The sequence below is a fragment of the Miniopterus natalensis genome, chromosome 2 (assembly GCF_054644295.1).
Source record: "Miniopterus natalensis isolate mMinNat1 chromosome 2, mMinNat1.hap1, whole genome shotgun sequence".
Taxonomy (NCBI): Eukaryota; Metazoa; Chordata; class Mammalia; order Chiroptera; family Miniopteridae; genus Miniopterus; species Miniopterus natalensis.
In genome coordinates this window covers 168302795-168322717 of record NC_142082.1, presented here as the reverse complement: position 1 = coordinate 168322717, position 19923 = coordinate 168302795, and the positions used below count along the sequence as shown (strand labels likewise).

The 19923-nt window shown below is 44.3% G+C and overlaps 1 protein-coding gene across 2 annotated transcripts in view; it reads right to left on the bottom strand.

The window, feature by feature from the left end:
• Positions 1-19923, bottom strand: part of ANO2 (anoctamin 2) — a 273310-nt gene that overhangs the window by 185507 nt on the left and 67880 nt on the right. For both annotated transcript variants that reach the window (XM_087813973.1, XM_087813972.1), the window contains 3 exons: positions 13150-13301; positions 11466-11520; positions 8666-8717 (listed from right to left, as the gene is read on the bottom strand). In XM_087813973.1, the coding sequence (XP_087670099.1) occupies positions 8666-8717; positions 11466-11520; positions 13150-13301 (259 nt within the window). The remainder of the gene's footprint in view (positions 1-8665; positions 8718-11465; positions 11521-13149; positions 13302-19923) is intronic.

Below are 19923 nucleotides of genomic sequence, written 5' to 3'. Positions count from 1 at the left end.
CCATCTCAAATAAAGCTGCCTATGTGATGTGCGCCTGAAGCAGGCAGCTCACTTCACCTCTAGGCTTTTGTTCAGACACTGTTTTGTGTCCCCCAAAGGTCTACAAGGTACCTGGGATCAGAGAGCACTCCCCTCTCACCTTTGTCTCTTATTTATGGCACCTAGTTGTTTCCTGCTGGGAACACAGAGGATAATGGTTGTTAAGAGTAACCACCCTATGGCTAAACCATCTCAGTGACTCTTCCCATTTACCACATGCACCCACCTTCCTCACTATCTCCATTTTCTATGCTGATGGAGAAACTTTCAACTCCAGTTCGTTAGTCTACTTCCTAAGAGAGGAAGCCCAACAAATGGTTCTTTGCCTTGGAGCCAGTATGATTCACGTTATCCTAATAACCAGGCCCCCACCCGCTGTCATGGAATGTGTCTCTGTCTCCCATGGCTATGGGCCTCCTTTCTTTCAGATGGCTGTCCTATGGGCCATCCTAATCTCTGGCTGCTGAGCAGAGGGAGGGAATAGGACTTAAAAGAAAGAGGGATGGGGAGGGGCGAAGGCCAGTTGAAAAATCACTGTGCATCCACAACTTCACCCAAGAATGGGAATTGTTTTGGCCTCTCAGGTCACCCACAGACTTCAGAAACTACGATTCTACCCCCAAACAAGCATGGAAATCAGTTTGAAAGAAGAAGAATATAATCAAACGTTTTTTTAAAATAGTCTCTGCTTTGAAAATTGAAATTCTGAATTTTTTCCTTTCTTTTGAGCAAAAATGGATTAATTGGTTCCATCACGCACCATCCATGGGGCCATAATGGCAAAGCTTTCTTCTTCAGGATCACATCCACAGTCCTTCCTCTCTGCTCCAGACCCAGGGAGAGAGACCCGACCTCTTTTCCTAATACTCCCAGAAGGGGGGCCAGAGAGGAGAAAACTTGGAGGACGTTTTTCATTCCCTCTGCCCACAGAGAGGAGCAGCGCCTTGGCTCAAAGCATAGCTCACTGCAGACCCCCTCACCGATCCTTAAGTCCCATCAAATTACCAAGTACTTCATACCTATTGCTGTTAGAACTGTAATTCCCAAAGGACAAGGCTTGTGCTTCCTATTTGCACAGCCTTGGCCATAGCTCTGCACAGCCTGATCCAGCCACACCAAGCAACACCTCTGCATCCATAGGGTCAGGGTCAAGAGACAGAACAGGGTGGGCTCAGGCCCAGGACTGATACTTGAAAACACACATTCATAACACAAACCTGAGGCCTAGCATTTAGCTTCCAAGACATCTCTGGTTTCGTGGACACGAAGGATCAATCAAAGCACAGTTTACGGTCTGCCTCCCAGAGAGAGTCTCATTAAATCTGCCACTGGTGCTGGGTGACAGGGACTACAGCTCTAGTCCCTCCAGGCCAAGCTCAAAGGAAAGTGCTCCATCAGGACAGGTACTTAGAGGAATGGTGCTGAACTCCTGAAAACCCATTTGGTTTTGATCCCCCCTGAACAGGGCCCAATCCACCGGGTGTTCCGCTTTCATCCCTGTCTTCCAGTCGGACGTAAATCTAAACCAGAGCCCCCAGACGGTGCACTGAACAGAGACTATATTTACCCATCACCAAATTGTCTTGACATGTGTTTAATTACTTAAATGCCTTTAATCCAAAGCCTTTTCTTCTAACAAAATATAAACCAGTTCAGCTGGATGAATGATAAACCAGATGTTTACAGCACACAACATGGTCTGGCTTCGGTCAAAATAATTAAGACATCGTCTTCTGAGTGGGGAGAGGAGACGCTCACAGCATGCATTCATGTAAATGCTCTGACACCAAAGTGTCTATGAACATGTAGCTCCATCAATCTGTAATTTTCTGTCCATGAAAAGGCAACAATGGCTTCCACATGAAGGAACAAGAAAGGTGTCTGTTCTCCTCTGATGTGATCAAGGAGGCTTAGGTTTCTTTCCATGGTCAAGTTCACTTTAAAGGCATCCCGTGATGGGGTAAACTCCTAGGGCCCTAAAAGCTGACCTCCTGTTATGATTAGAGAGGCACAGTGGAGCTGGGCCAAGTCTGTGATGGCTCACATGCTACCGCCACCAAGCAAAACCCAAATTCACAAATATATTTAGTCTCTGAGCATCATGTGTGCATTGGTCCATAACCCCTTATTTCCAGGGGTAAATAAGAGAGAAGTTCCCTATCCACACCCTGGTAAATGGTCTCTCTATTAATCTTCCCACCCTGAATTTCCCTGAGTGTATCATTTGTTCCTGATTCTCTGGAGTGGCCCCAACATGTCTTTTTATTATTTGCTTTCTTTGCATGTATCTCTCTTGCCAGACAGCCATGTGGCTGATTTCCTCTTGTCCTCAAATGTTACCTCAAAAGTAAGCCCCATAAAGGCAGGCACTGGTGTTCGTTGTGTCCGTTTAGTTCACTACTCTACTCCCTAGTTCTAGAATATAAATGACACATAGTAGGTACTCAATACAATTTTTTTGTATGAATGAGTGAATCTGACATTGGGAAGACCTCAGCTTCTACCTCACTGGGAAACCTTTCCCAGTATCTTCATTCCTTTATTAATTGATTCAAGAGATATGGAGAAGAGCCAAGAAACCCAACTTCTAAATCTGGCTCTGAATCTCTAACCTTGGACACTGAGATAATCCCTCTGTTGTGAAATTAGTTCAATAACATCTATTGAACCTACTTTGCATGGTAGTTTATAGGATCAAAAGAAATAATGAGAGTAAAAGCATTTTGGAAAGCATACAACTACACACATGCAAGGGACCCTTATTATTTGTTCCTTATAAACTGGTTATAGCACTACCTTATTTGTACAGACATCTCTTACATGGTTATCTCAGCTCTCACAACAGAGAACCCAAAAGAAAAAGTATCTAAATCTCATAGAGCCCATTCTCTAATCTTATGTACCTTAACCACAGCAGAATCCTTCAGACCCTCCTTCAGTCTCTCTTTACCCAAAATTCTAACAAGCTTGTTTTTCTGTCTCCCAAACAGCAAAGCAAAACTGAAATAACAAAACTCAGAAAGGGAGGCTACTGGAGTCAAAAATTCAAGAAATCAGAGAGTGTGGGGCAAACAACTCTAGTAATATTTAGATAAGCCTTGAAGAAACGTATAAAAAAAAAAATGTTCTTAGTAATAATCCTGAATCATCCAGAAAAGGCTATGTATGCATTTATACAGGGAATACATGTTGATTTGTTATACATAAGAAAGCAGAGAATAATATAAGAGGTTTTAGAAAAATTTCTATACAAAAAGATGTTGAGAACATCAAGAGCTAAACCACTAACCATATTTCCCTTTCACTTTGGCTCAAAGTCAAATTTGCAGCCCAACTGCAAAAACTAGAGGACCTTATGGTTTGAATATTTGTAGACTATTTTTTCTCCTAGTTTTGACATTCCATTTTAATTTGTGCTTTTCCTGTTTCTTATTTTTTAATTTATTATTTATATTATGCTGTTTTATTGTTTTTCTTGTAAGCCACCTCAGAAATTTTATGGAACAAAACAGGAATATAAATAATTCAATACCATACAACTTGTATACAACTCAATGCTTTGCAAAAGCAGTCGTTCAAAACACTGTATTTTCCACAAAGAAAAAAAGTGATAATATTGAGAAAAAAAAATATGAGAGTATTTCTGAATTATTATTATCTTTAGTATATTTCCCATCTTCTAATTCTAATCTTTATTTTCTTTCCCATCTTTTAATTTCCACTGTAATCTAGAACAATGGGAAAGGAAATAAGGGGGCTAAGGTTAGTCATGAAAGTAATGACCACATAAAAGTTAATGCCAAGGGTGAAGGATCAGCGAAGATGTACCGGCAAACAATTCCAAGCCCTGTTCTGCTCTCCTTCTGCTCTTTGTATGAAGCAATCATCCTCTGGAGGATCTATGTCAGTTCTACGCCATTTGTGTTTCTCTGTTCAACCAGAGAGAAGGGCAATAAAATCAAGATTCACCCCACGTCTCAAAGGTCCACATTATCTTGAGAACTCACTGTCATCATATTTTTCATTCTTCCTGATCTTCTAAGTAAGATTGTTTAAGTTGGCCAAGGAGCTTAGAAGGGACTTGATTTTCCTAGGCAGAAGTCAAACAGTGTGAAAACTGGCCTTCGAGGTTCTTCTCGGCTGGGAAGCAGAGAAGCTCAGTCATATGTCCCTTGTTACAAAGCTAATAAATCATCAGTAGCTACTGTGGAACTACCAGACTTTGCTTATTTGGGGGAAATGGAGCTAGGGCTTCAATGTATGAATTTGGGGCAGGGGGAGCAAACATCAAGTCCATAACAACGTGTAACTATTAAAGAGTTTGCATTTTATAGGAAGGAAATGTGGATCTATTTTTAGCATTTCAAGCAGGCCAGAGAAATAATCAGATTTGCATTTTAAAAACAGGCTACATTTTAGTCAAAGGAAGACAAATATCACATGAACTCACTTACATGTGGAATCTAATGAACACAAGAAACTGATGAATAAAATAGAACCAGAGGCATGGAAACATGGCACAGGCTGAGGAAGCTCAGAGGGAAGGGGGTGGGGGGAGATTAACCAAAGAATTTACATGCAGATATGCATTGCCCTTGAGCACAGACAATAGGGTGGTGAAGGCCTGGGGCAGGGCAGGAACTGGGTGGTGGAAGGCAAAGGGGAGGAAAAAGGGGGGGACATCTGTAGTACTCTCAACAATAAAAATATTTTTTAAAAACAGGCTACATTTTATACAATGGGTTAAAATACACAAAAATGGGATAGGAAGATGTCTTAGTGGTTGGGAGAGTAATTCAGGTAAAAAAATGCAGTTGATATAGACTAAGATAAGGGTTGTGAAGAGAAAAATTGTACAACTTTAGAGATGGTTGAGAAGTCAGTCAACCCAACAGCAATTGGTTATCATTTCTGGGCTCGAGAAATTGAGAGCTAGTGTTTATCAAAATTTGGGTTACACAGATGGGAGCTGTGTTGTCCCCACAAAGGAAAATCTATATGGTCTTTTTGATTCACATTGTGGTTGAGGTTCTTTTAGGGCATCTGCAGGAAGGTGTTGAGTGTGTAGTTAGATATTTAGTTCTGAGAACCTAGACAGAAAATAATTCATCAGTTAATTCTCATAATGTCCATGCTTAAAACACAGAAATCAACAATAGAGTTTTTTAATTTATGGTAAAGCAAGTTGCTTATTTAAGCCTTAACTTTAAATATATTAAGTGGCACTAAGGAAGAGACTTTATAATATCTTTTAGTCTCTGCTTTTCTTCATTTTTCATCATTTTATAAGGGAAGGGGAAACTGAGGCTAATGGATACAATATAGCCTGCCACAATCTAACAGAATTTAGTGGAGATAGAACTTCAACTCACTTCTCCATGTTTCCCTACTAAGGTCCTAGCAGAAGTACATTGGTGTCTTAGGATCTCAGGTTCTTCATATGTCAAAAGGAGGTAGGCTATCCCTTCCAATTCAAGAGTTTATAATTGTTGGCTAGATAACTACTATTTCTGTAGCAACAGACTTTAAAGACTCAACCTAACTCCACTTCTAGTTTGTAGCATCCCAAAGGTAGGAAAAATAGGAGTGGAGCAAGGAAACCCATATGCTAGACCCAATTCTGACAGTGACTCAGTCACTGGACAAGTCACTTACCCTCTTTATACCCATTTGTAATTGGACATGACAATTACTGACATGCCTACTTTTTCTTGGGCTATGAAACTAATATTAGAAAATGTACACTGATACTTATACACATACATGGTAGTTAATCGCTTCCTCCTCTGTGTTCCCTTTGCACTCTGAACATGTCTCTATTATTGTACCTACCAGATTATCTCATATTATCAGTTTATATGTTTGTCTGCCTGGCTAAACTAAGAGCCCCTCAAGGGTAGGAATTAGGTCAAATTCATCTTGGCATCTCTGTTTCTATAACAAATTTTGGCCCATAGCAGATACCCAAGAAATGTTTTCTGAATGTCAAAAAAAGAAAGAGAAATTTGAAAACTACTCAACAACAACAAAATCCTTAAGATGTTTGACTTTGAGACATTTCTCTCTCACACACATGAGTGCGCGCGCGCGCACGCACACACACACATACACACACAACTCAGATCCTCAAAGGGAAAAAATTCAGTGTTAAAGCAGAGGGTCCCTAGTAACCTTTCAACACTCTGGAGACTGTCTCTCAAAATAAACTTTAGTTCTTGGGCACTTTCCAGTTTACAAAACAAACTAACAGCTTCTTATTTAATCTTTACAAAAACTCTTCAAAGTAGATATTATTATCCCCATTGGACATAAAAGGAAATTGAGTTGCAGAGAAGTTAAGTCATTTGTCCATGGACACGCAAAGTCAGGAACTCAAGAGCTACTGCTATGAGGCTAGTGGGGTAGTCGTGTTTAATTAATTCATTAAACCAAATTGACTCAGACTCATCTCAAGGACTGCCTTAAGAGTCTAAGCCATAGACACAGATAACCAGCAAGAAAGAGATTGAGTGGTGTTTGATCTGGGGATGGGCAAAGTTTGAGGGAAGGACATTCGTGCAAAGGGAACAAAAATAGAGAGGACAGTGGTCACATTAGCAGGAAGAGAAGCTGTGGTGAGAGAGTAAAGGAGAGGGAATGAGATAGAAATGGAATATTAGATGTATTGATTTTAAGGTTCTGGTGAACATCTCAGCGGAGGTATCAACCCAGCAGTTGGAAATACTGGGCTGGAACTGGTGGAAAAAACAGGGAATAAAAATACATGGTTGTAAGTCATCTTTACAGAGAGAGAGAGTAAGGAGGCCAAAACCATGGAGATGACAACAACTAAAATGTGGGAGAGCCCGGCCAGGTGTGGCTCAGTGGTTGAGCATCAACCTAGGATCCAGGAGATCGCGGTTTGATTCCTGATCAGGGCACATGCCCGGGTTGCGGGATCGATCCCCAGTAGGGGGCGTGCAGGAGGCAGCCGATCAATGACTCTCTCTCGCTATTGATGTTTCTATCTCTCTTTCCCTCTCCCTTCCTCTCTCTGAAATCAATAAAGATATATATTTTTTAAAATAAAATAAAATGTGAGAGAAAGGAGAACCAAAGAAAATGTGGTCCAGAGATAGGAACAGAACAACAGCAGGTCAGTAGGTCAGCAGCCCCTTCCTGGATATCAGCTCTCAGAAGATGGGGGCTCAGCACAGAAGGCCTGGGCGATGTCGGAAGTTAAGGAAGGTGAAGGCTAAGGAAAAGGCCGTGAAATGTGGGAAGTAAGAAGTCATCTGTAACATCCGAGGGAGCAGTTTGAGTCAAATTGGGGAGGGTGTGAAAAGATAAAAACAGATTAATGGAATTGAGGAGTGAACTGGTCAAAAAGTAAAGTCAAGAACTTTGATGGGGGCCACGAGAAAGTGCAAAATGCATTCTAAGATCTCCTGACTCCTCTGGTTGTCCTTGTAACCAAGAACAAATGGCTGCTCAAAGTGAGGGCTTCAGTTCCTTCCATGAAATTGAACCAGACTAATTAGTTACCTCACTCACATCCTTTCCTTATATGCACCATGCTCCAGACAAATAACATTACACAGAAGATTTGATTTTTCAAACTGGGAGTATTATTTGGAATTTTGTAGCAAGATGAGCACATCAAAACCAACAGAATCATACATAACTGCCCCCTTGAGAGGTTCTGCAGTCTTCTTAAAATGCTATCACTGTGCAAAACCTGCTCTGATGCCCTCTTCAGTGCGGTTCCCTTGGTGCTGAGGCAGCTTACAAGCCCCACGATAACCTCTCCAATAACAGCTATTGTTGCTGTCAACGCTATTATTATTCCTCAACTTTACTGCCTACCGTATGCACTAGACTTGCCTCTAAATAACTCTGGACTCTTCAACTTGAAGCCCCCTCAAAAAAAACACAAAGATTTGTCACCACAGAGTGTGTTTGGAAGGAGGTTCTCTCAAAGGTTTCAAAGGCCATTCTGAGTGATGGTAGCACATTAGGAAAGAGAGGTCAACCTGCAGGGTGATTCCTGGGGAAAGGGCCGGTGCCTGTGGGTGTAAGCTCACGTTTTTACCCTGGCTACTACATGTGTCTCTATGTAACCCATCAGCATCTGGACTGCCCACCTTATACTGCAAGTTCCCAAATGCTGAGGGTCCTGCTTCAAAGACCAACACACTCAAATTTAAAAAACAAACCACGAGGCAACCAGATTCAGCCGGATTGGGTGACAAGAATGCCAAACTTAGAAGAGGCCCATTCAGGCTAATGTGTGGCCTTACACAAGTCATTCACCCTCTCTGGGGGTCAGTTTCTTCACGTGCAAAGTGAAAGGGTTGGACCAAAGGCCCTCTAAGACGCCTTTCTTCTGGAATGAAGATCTGGGAGAAGTTACAGCAGTCTCGGGAGCAGCCGCAGCCCCAGCCCCTCCAAGAAACAGGGCACCCCCTGCTCCTGGAGGGCAAGGCGGGGTTTCCCAGCCTAAATGAAAGCAGCCTCCTCCCCTCTGTGTGGGGCATTTGTTTGTTTTGTTCTTTGCTGCCCACCAAGTGAGCTGTTGAAAGGACAGCTCTGGCCCCCGCAGCACCCCATCAGCACCATGCCCACGGGTGGGGCAAGGGGTCCTTACCCATCGTGTTGTTGGCTCGGGAACAGGCTGTGCGTTTCAGGATCTCATGCACCTAAAACGGATGAGAGCAGTGCTGTGAGGGCCTCGACCGCGTGCGTCACCACATGTGGGGGGCAGGCAGGGACCAGGAGGCTGGACCTGTTTCCAGGGAAGGGGAAGCCAAGCATGTGCCAAGCTCCCGGACTGCTTGTCAAACCCACTCAAACTTGAGTGCTTTGAGGAAACAAAGAATCAACCCCGTCGCACACTCCCCCTCCTTTTTGCCCCACCCTGAAAAAATTAAGGAAGGAAAGGCTATAAATTGCCGTTACAGGAGGCAAGGAAAACACACCAGGGAGCCCAGACCCACAGCGCCCCCTGGAGGGATCAGGAGGAGGCGCCTGGGTCACACAGGAGATGCGGTGTCTGTCTCCCCTGGGGGAACCTCAAGGAAGACCAGGGGGAGGATGTCCTCTCCACCAGCCCTGATTAGTGCCACACTGGGGACAGCACAAGACAGGGAGGCAGACAATCCAGTTGTAGTCCTGGTTTCCAGCAGAGGGGTCCTGAGCAGCTCTGTGAGGGTAATGGAGCTATGTCATAGAGCTGCTTCGAGAAGCCATGAAAGTGTTTTATAAATTGGAAAAGGGCCACCTATGTGTTGGCCATTGGCACTATTATTTCTGTTTTTCTCCTGAGTCCTCAGCTTGCCCCCAAGTCAGAGCGTGCCAGACACTTCCTCAAGACTCTGTGCCTCCGGGCACATCCTGGGCACCCAGCAGGCCGCCTGCTCCATGACTACGGCTTGCAGGGCACTGTCTCTCACATGGGAGGGAGGGGTGCTGAGAGTACCCCCGGCAGAGAAAACAGGGACACAGGTGGCAAGCGTAAACCTGCTGGCCAACCACTAGCAGCCAGTGGGTTTCAAGCCTTGCCAGGCTCTGAAGAGATGCCCAGCAAGGAAGTCTGCTCTGGAACAAACAGCTGGGCTGCTCAGATGCCCACAAAGAAGAGGCACAGGGAAGATGTTTACAGATGTAGGCAGAGAAGAGTAGACCCCAAGACAAAACTCAAGGCTCTCTCCCTTCTCGTAGTTCGGGGTACACAGGCAAAAGGGTAGGAAGGGAAGGAAGAAGCTCCCAGAAGAGATGAATGGGAGATGTGTTGCTCCATCACCATTCACACTCCCATATTCCAGCCACAGACCTAGAGGGAGTGGGAAATAAATAACTTCTAGGAGAATGGGGCTCAGGAATGTTTAATTCATTTAAAATACAGTATAGTAATTCAACAGCAATAATAATTAAGAACAGCATTTATATGGCATTGTATTCTTTTACAAGCACTTTGCAATTATCGGGTAATCTCCACAACACCTTGTAAGTCGCTCACAGACATGAGACCCAAGCCTCAGGGAGATTTAAGTGGCTTATAATAGCATCCACCAAAAAAATGGGAAGTTTATGTTTTTTTCCATAAAAAGATGAAAGAAATCATATGCCCATTTTAAACCTTCCTAAAACACTAGGCTAAGGGGCCTGAAGTATTTTCTTGCCCATCCTACGAAGAGTCACAGCCATGTTTTCAGTATGCCTTGCAAATGTGCTATAGCTTCCTCTAATCACCTGTCTCTTTTTACCCTTCTTATTACCCTATTGACTCGGAAGTTCTGCTATGTATCTAACCCTTATTTCTCCTTCTATAGAAACTTAAGTTCTTTCCTAGGGGTCGATGGAAACGCACCGCTAGTTTCCTCTGAGGCATGAGCAAGAGTCCAGCACTCCTCAGGCCCCTCTTTCTCTCCTCTGCCCGCAGGCTGAATGTTGTCTAGGTGGGTAGAGAGTAAACTGATTGGTGAATAGACTAATCGCCCTACAGCTCAGATCGGGGCCACAAGGCCACAGACCATACACAGATTTTTCACTGGAATCAATCATCTTGCAAAATTAAAAACTTGACTTCGAGTTTTTCAGGCAAAAAGACTGTAGAAGAACAGCTATAGTCACGAATTTTGGCTTTCTATTGAGCAGGTCGGTAATTTTATTCCTGGACAAACTGGAGAGTTCTACCACTCCCTGGGACAGAAATGTACAGGTGGCCCAGCAATGAGTCCTCATTCAGACACTAAGGACCTATACGAATTTTTTTAAATTAATTGTTTCTCAGAGCTTCAGTTTCCTCAACTGTAAAGCAAGGGGGTCACCTGATTAGCTGAGAGTCCCCACCAGCTGTGAGAGTCCCTGCTTTTGTGATGCCAAGAAGGGACTAAGTGGAGAACACTAATAAGAGGACACTCTTCTCAATCCTGAGTGAGGACAATTGTCTGCTATTTCTATTTTTTTAATTGAATTTATTGGGGGTGGCATTGGTTAATAAAATTATATAGCTTTTGGGTGAACAATTCTATAATGTATATTGTGTTGTGTGTTCACCACCCAAAATCAAGTCTCCTTCCATCACCGTTTATCTCCCTTTACCCTCTCCTGCGTCCCCCCTTCCCTCTCTCTGGTAATCCCCATGCTGTTTTCTGTGTCTGAGTTGGGTTTGTTTGCTTGTTAGTTTTTCGCTTAATCCCTTCACTTTTTTCACCCAGCCCCACTCTGCCCCTCCCCTCCGACAGCTGTCAGTCTGTTCTCTTTTGCTACTGGAATTAGAAAGCTTCTGGACATTTTTCTCAGTTGCTAGGCAACTCCAAGTAAATGACAACAGGAGGTAGCAGGGAGAGCAAGAGGATGCCCTGCCAAACTGGGTGCTTGGTCTTCGCCCACCCCTTCCTGGCCCACCACACCTGGTTGAGCACCTGGTTAACCTGTTTACTTACAATGCGGCTACGGGTGGCATTATCAAAGAAGGTGTCCTTATCCTGGATGTTGTACCTGGAGACAGCAAGAAAGCAGAAGGTCAACTCACTTTAGTACCCTTGTCCTGAGACCACTTCACCCAGGCCCAGAGCACACTTTTAGAAAGCAACATAGCAGGATGTATAAGGCCTACGCACTCACGTAGGCCTTATGCACTTTTTTGACCCAGTAATTCTGAAAATGTTTATATACTTTTTGACCCAGTAATTCTGAAAATTTATCACAGAAATACATCACAGAAAAAATAAACAACAAGAGAAACAAGTTTCATAAATAAAAATGTTCATCACAAAATTACTTTTAATAAAGTTATGGAGATAAAACACGATTCCAAATCTATATGAGAAATTATCATGCAGCCATTGAAAATTATGACTATTAAAACTTTATAAATAGAAAAATTTTAGACTATGATAGAAAAATATTATACTATAAGTTTTAAAAATAAAAGAATGCTAAAAGGATTCCTGTGTATGGACAGAGAATATAAACACAGCAACAGAAAAGAGTATAGGTTCAGGGTGGTGGGATTATAACTCTGTTGTTCAAAGTTTCATTTAATGTCACTATGCCATATCAGTTACATACTGGACTCCTAATTATGCAAGGCCTATATCTGTTCTAAACTTCAAATATCGACTTTTCACTCAAAAAAAAAAAAAAAAAAAAACACAGAAAGAAAAACCCACCTGTGTAGAGTTAACTGTGCTTGGTACACTGTGCTAGGGGACACAGAGATACATGAGACACGCTCCCAGCCCCCTGGAGCCCAGGCACTGGGGTAGGTGTGTTTCCAAATAACTGATGCAGAGTAGAACATGATAAATATGTACATTAGGCTATGAAAACTCCGAGGATGGCGACCATATTTTGGTTGGAAAGATCAGAGAATTCTTCAAGAAGATGATCTTCAGAAACTGGACTCGAAGGATCACGGCAGCGGGATGAATGGAGCTGTGTGGGAGTGGCAGCTCGGTGCCAGGGCTGGCAGGAAGGAAGGCCGGGGAAGGGGGGCACGGGAGAGGCGCAGAGTGTGAAAAGAACAGGCCAGGTCAACACGCCGGTTCCACTTCAGCCACTTAAAGCTGTAGAGCCTCAGACAGACCCCGGACCTTGGTTTCCTCTCTATAATAAAGGGCTAGTTACATCTAAACAGCCACCTCACAAAGGGTTGTGATATCGTGATTTATAATAAAAACATTTTGGTCTTTATCCACTGTTCCTGGCTCATAGCTCCCAAAACCTTTGGAATTTTCTGAGCAATCAGAGCAATGGGGGCATCTTTTGTTATAACGTGTGGTCTCTTGTTCTCAGTTCTTGAAATCACTTCAGAGCCATGAAGGTGAAACGGGTGTTTGTTATTCACAAGCCCCTTTCCACCGCAACTGGGTTTGTGTCAGGGGATTCTCCATCCATCATGCAAAATGAATGAAATGGCAGGTTTGCCCAAAAGCTACCGGGCAAAGACTCAGTGGTTATTCGTGATCATCGCACTTCGGGAAGGAGATGCGGGAAGCCCTTCACCCTGAGAGCACGCTTCCTCCCTCTCTCCCAGGCAGGGGGCATGCCTTTGTGGCCGAGAGGTGTTTGGTTTTCTTTCCCGTCCTCCCTCAGGTCCCTTCCCCCTGCAGTTCTATTACTCACAGGTACATTTTCTCCCTGGAGAATGGGTAGGAGAGGTTTTTCATCCTGTTGGTCCTATGCTCTGGAACTCTGGGCTTCAGGGGCGAGCTCAGCTTCTGCAGAATCTCGTTGAACTTCTTCGCAATGCCCCCTTCTGATTTGATCTCATACATCTACGAAGGGCAAAGCCACAGGTCTGAAAGGAGGCCGCATCCAACACTCAGAGAAGAGTGACTTATCAACCAACCTGCACGGGGTCCAGATTCCCTGGAGGGACCACTCTGGGGAGAGGAGGAGACTGGGAGAAACAAAAAGTAGGGTCCTTCCCTTTCCCCGTTGCTTTTACAAGGACATGGGCTCTGGACACCCTCTAACTATTTCTGCGAATAGAGGTGACCAGTGTAAAGAACTGAGCAAGGAGTCCAAACTTTCCATATGACTTTGTTGTATCATTGTAAGAGAAACGGGAGACCTACTATGTGACAGTCCTAAAGTGTTTTATACAAATTAGCTCCAATGCAGACAGCAACCCAGCTACATAGACAATGTTAGTTTCATATTATAATAAGAAAATTAAAGCTCAGAAAGGTGAGATGAGTCAGCAAAGGCCACACAGCCAGTTACTGGGTGACAGCCTAGATTTAACTCATGTCAACCTAATCCAAAGTCTGTATTCCAACTACACCATGCCTCTATGTGATCACAAAGCATCACTTTCTTTGTGTGTTCCTCTGAGGAACTATCTGATAAATTAGCCTGTTTTCAAAGTTTTAAACATCTGATGGGTATCTGCCTTGAGTAAGGCATAGATAGGTACCAAGATAATCACTGATATTCATAATACATAGAGCTTTTTATAATGCACAGAGTGCTTTTGCATACATTATAGCTTTGGGTCTTTCTAACTTACAGATATAGTCACTGAGACACAGAGATTGTACTCATAGCAAAGCAGTGATGGCCATAAACTTTTTATACAAATTCTCTTTTCAAAGGGTAGCATCTCTGTTCCCGCCCTCTAAGTCTGGGTGGGCTCTGTGACTGCTTGACCAGTACAGCAGAAGCACCACTGTGCCACTGTCACCCATTAGGAAGACGGGCAGCTCTGCCACGGTCTCTCGAGGCCCCAGGCTACCTGGAGGAAGCCTGCAGAGAGGGCAGAGAGGCCTCAGAAAGGGAAAGGACCAGGCTGAGCTCAGCGTCCCGGCTGCCCGCCAAGCAGCAGGTATGTGAGGGAGGGAAGCCTAGGACCCCCCTGTCCAGCTCAACCCCTGAGCCAAATACCACCAAAGGACCTCAGTCGACACCACATGGAACAGAAGAATCACCCAACCCAGCTCTGCTCAAGTTGCCAACCAAAAACTTCTAAGCTAGAATAAAATGACTGTGTTTTAAGTTACTAGGTTCGGGCTAATTCGTCACGCTGCAATAGGTAATTAGAACAAGAGCCAGCATCCAGATCTTCTGACTTGAAAGCTGGTTTTCTCCTCTATCATGATATCCCCGAGTTGCTTCGATCTAGACAGGCAGTAAAACACATACGGGATGCTCCTAAGATAGACGGAGATAAAAGCCACGAAAGACATACGAAGTGCTTTGAGGGTTCAAAGGAAGGAGACAGCACATCCAGTTGAATCAGAAAGATGTTTCATAGAAGGAGTAGTATTTCTGTTGCATTTTAACAGAAAGGTCACCTTCTTTTATTATCGTTTTGTTCTTTGTTAAGATAATGATAAGTTGGGGAGGGGGGAAGAACCACCCCTATCTAACAAACTGAAACATAACCAGTTTATTTCTTCTAATAAATTTTTCTATGCATTTTTATTTCATTTCAGTTTTTAAATTAACACAGTGCTAGTAAACAAACCAACCCATGCCACAGAAGTATATTAACTAAATGTTAAGTTTCCCCAACCCAATCCTCTTCAGAAGGAACCTCTGTTAACAATTTGAGTATTTTTATCCCGACTCTTTTGGAAATATATGTACAACTGAATCCCTTTCTAAACTTATCTTTCACATCTTCTATAATTGGCTTCTTTCACTTAGCAGTAGTTCACAGATATATATCTTTCCAGGTCAGTTCATGGAGAGCTACCTTAATGAATGCATAATATTACACAGGCCCTGGCCAGGTGGCTCAGCTGGTTGGAGCATGGAGGTTGAGGGTTCGATTCCCAGTCAGGGCACATACCTAGGCTGCTGGTTTGATCCCCGGTTGAGACACATATGGGAGGCAACCAATCAATGTTTCTCTCTCACATCAATGTTTTCCTCTCTCCCCCTTCCTCTCTCTCTAAAATCAATAAACATATCCTTGGGTGAGGAGATATATATATATATATATATATATATATATATATTTATCACAGCAGACACAAATCTTAATTTGATTAGTCGTTTCCCTAGGGATGGGCATTGATTTTGTTTTCTATGTGCTCTAGCTTGCTTGATCACACTTCTATCACATAACCTTTTAAACACTTTTAAGGAATAAGCGTGAACAGATACAGGCAAAGACATTCCAGGCAAACAAAAAAGTGGGGAAGTTGAAGTTGGGCTTAACAAGGGCAATGGCCCAGTTTCTTTGGAGCACGAGGCTCTAATGGGGACATAGTGACAGTCATGCAGAAAGGCAAACTGAGACCAGTGCGTGGAGACCCTGCTGCACAAGGCAATGGGAAGTCAGCGAAGGGTCTGAAGAGTGACAAAACCAGAGCGAGGTTGTGGAAGAATGAGCCTGCTTCCTGAAACAAGGGGATTGCTTACTTCTAGGAGTAACACCATGGCCGGCTTATGTTGGAAAGAGATTTCCCAGACTTCAGGGGCTTGGGGGTGGAGCCAGACACATAACCACAACAAAATACAGGTGGGTGGCCCCGTGGTACAATACTATGGACACGAGGCTTAGAGGGCAAAGGACCTGCTTCCTGCCTCCACACCTTTGCACGTGTTGCATCTGGTACTGAAACGTCTCCCCTCCTTTTGTCCCCAGATGACTCCTCCTTCTCCTTTACCACTAGGCTCAAGCATCAACTTTTCCAGGAGACTTTTCTTGGCCCCTCACTTTCTGTCATACTTCCTCAGTACCCTGTGAACAAATCCCTGTGTCATAATATGTGTCATGCTTTTCCCTTAGTCTTGGTTCACCTGTCTCCCCAACAGACTACAGAGCAAGGACCGCCATCTGTGTGCCTGGCACGCAGCAAGAACCCAATAATGTCTACTGAGTGAACGACCTGGGTCCTGGTTCTTGCTGACACAAACTAGCTGTGTGACTTGAAGCAAGTCACTCTCCCTCTCGGGGTTCTTCATCTCTAAAGAGAAAACTGAGGAACTTCTACTTCCCACACTCCCCACTGTGATGGAGTAAAGGGACCACATACCTGAAAGAATCAAAACATTCAAACAAAAAACATGGAATAATGGTTTCAGTGGTTTAAACTTTTGTGTCTCCCCCCAAATATCTTGAAATTCAAATCACCATAATGATGGCATTAGGAAGTGAGATCTTTGGGAGGTGAGTAGTTCCTGAGGGTGGGACCCTCATGAAAGGGATTAGTGCCCTTGAAAAAAAGACCCCAGAGAACTCCCTAACCCCTTCCACCAAGTGAGGACACAGCGAGAAGGCCTGAGCTATGAACCAGGCAGAGGGCCCTCACCCGACCATGTGGCACCCTGGTCTTAGACTTTCAGCCTCCAGAACCGTGTGGGGGAAAAAAAAAAATCTTATATTTATAAGCCATGAGGTCTGTGGTATGTTGTTATAACAGCTTGAGCAGAATAGGACAACAGTTTGCCAGCTACTAGACATGAGGAGTTTCTGAGAGACAGGAAACAAGAAGGAGAGTATGACTGCTCCAGCTCACTGCCTTGAGAAAGGTCCTGGGCCATGAACAGGAAACAAGTGGAGGCCAATAAACTCCCTGAGCTGCAGAGACCAATTATAAGTCTGGGGGAACCAAGACAACTAGAGTTCATAAGACAGAGTACCCGGAGTGAGAGCTTCACAGAGAACCCAAGAGATCTACAGAAGATACCCCCTGAGTATTTGGCAACATGGGCATAAGAAAACTACTCAGGCTGAAAGGATTGGGAATAGCACTTAATCCCACCATCCAGAATGGAAAAATCTCATTATTGCCCGTGCACTGGGTAGAGTATTCAGATCCACACTCAGTAGAGGGGGTAATTAACCTGAGACTGAGCACTGTTCCAGACCCACTCAACAAACCGTAACAGAAAGGACTGGATTCAATGGCTTATAAAGTATTGTCCAAGTCTAACCTTCTACAACTTTAAGCATTTAGTGAAAAAGACACATTCACTCACAGCACAAACATTTTCAGTCCCTTCCTAGATGCCAGGCGCTGCGCTTGGTAGTCGATTGTGCCAGGTGCTGGAAAAGCACAAAGTTGATGACGATGCATTCTGTATACAGAAAGCTTTGCAATGTATCCAGCCCTCCCACGGGCACCATTTCATTGGGCCCACAAAGCTCTGCAAGGTGTGCCTGTCAAGTAATATCAGCATCACTATTTTACAGGTAGGAAAACTGAGGCTCCGAGGGGCCAGGAGTTGCCAGAGTTCCTGGTGAAACTAGGCCTCGAACCCAGGTTTCCTGACTCCCCCATTCAGGTTCTTTCTTTAAATGTCTGATCCTTAGAAGGGCTCCATGATCCCCTGAGAAGGCATCAGGCGGGAGCACCCTTTCAGCCCCCACCAAACCCAGCAGCCCGAGCTCTTCTCTTATGTTCAGCAGGATCCAGGAAGGCACCCGATCCTCTTTATTATTATTAATACAATCAGCAGCGGCATCGCTATTACTGTTATTCTTGGACATCAGAGAATTATGAACATCCTCAGAAATGGCAGGACACATGTTAGCCAGCTGTTCCCTATTATGCCCTCCCTGGGTACACGATACGCCTTTCATGTGCTTAAAATCATAAATAATTTTTAAAGTATGTTGCTCTTATTTTTTATTCCAGGGCTCAAATGTGGTTCTCATAAAAGCTTGCTTTGGCTTCACTGTCACAGTCTAAGAGGTTTGCTGAGATTTCTTCTCTTTTGACTTTTTCCCCCCTTGTCTCACTCTGTCTCCCCTCAAGGGGCACAGCAGTGTGGTCTGAGGCCTGATTTGTTTTCTCTCTACATTGGAATCATGTCCCTTCTTGGGATGCAAGGAACCAAGGCTACAGTGATGTGTACCGTGGACATACACATGTTACTGTCCCCATTTTACACGTAAAGAAACTGAGACACCAGAAGTTTTACTAACATGCCCAATGTCACACAAACATTTGGAGATCTAATGACCCCAAAGAAAAAGAAAGAGGTGTGAGAGCATGAGATATAAACAATATAACCTCCATTATCCATGAGTCACTTATCTGCAGTGACTAAGAGGGTCTCTCTCTGCAACTGGTAGAAGTCAGCAGGAAGAACACAGGCCAAGCAGAAAGAGAGTGAGCCCATGTACTGCTTACACCCCACAGCCCAACAGACATTAGTTCAGATTATCTGTCCCTTTGAATTTATTTATGATTTCTTCTGCTCCTCCAATCACTGGATAACCGAGGGTCCACTGTTATTATTCACAGCATCTCGCTCATTTTGAGAGGCTGAAGATTATCATCACACTCACCGACTCACCTTTAATGTCAAAAGGCTCAGATGCACAAAGAAGTGAAGAGTGTGGAGGGGAGCACCCACCACAAGCCACTCGCAGGATAGGGGTGGAAGCCTGTGGTCTAAAGAAGTTATAAAGAAGAGAAGCTAAAGACGCAGCAGAATTTGTCCACTGTTGTCCCCATGGGTGCCTGAGGGGGCAGAGGGAGGGATGCACGCACACATGCGAGCACACGCAGAACTGGACCAGAGGAGTTCCGTGGGTAAGCACACTGACCCATGCAAGTGAGTGTGAAGCCACTCACCAACTAAAAGGCAAACAGCACCAAGAGCTGCTAAGATCAGCGGCATTCCAGAGCCCGAGGCAGGCTGTGCACACCAAGAACAGGAGGTGATCAGTGCCCTCATCCCTACCTACGCCTGCAGCTCAGTTTCCCGCCTAGAGCAATGCTGAATGCAGACAGCAATGTATTTATAAAATGCGCGCTCTCTCATGTCTGACCCTGTACTCCTGTAATTCTGTTTCAGTACATCTTCTACACATGAATGAATGTTTGCTAACTTTTAAAATGTGGGATAAAATCCAGACTATTTACATGGCTGACTAGGCCCCTACAAGCTGGGCCTCCTGCCTCCACCGCAGCCGCAGCCCCGTCTGCCCGCAGTCTCAGTTCTGCATGCACACTGGCACGCGGGCTTCCCCTCAGTTCCCCACGCATGCCAGGGTTTTCTTACCTTGGGGCTGCAGGACAGGTCCTTCCCTCTTCTGGGGAGGTTCTCACCTGTCCTCCTTACCTGGAAAACTCCTACTCAGGTCTCAGCTCAAATGGCACCTTCCTTCACCCTGCTCCCCACTCCCATCTAAACTAGTTTCCTCCGCTGACCCCTCCATTTTCTTCTGTGGGTGCCTCCCAGCTCATAACCAGCTATCTAATTTCTGAATCCTTGACGCACCAAAGCCACATGGAGCCAGGGCCAGCTGTAGTCACCACTGAATCACCAGTAGAGTACCAGTAGACTAGTCCTCAGTGGAGTATCTCATACATCATCATAATAAATATTCATTGGATGGATGAATAGATGGATAAAAAATGTGAACTTCCAAAGGTCTATGAACACTTATAAACAACCAAGCCCCATTCCAGGCACAATTAAGCTCTTCCT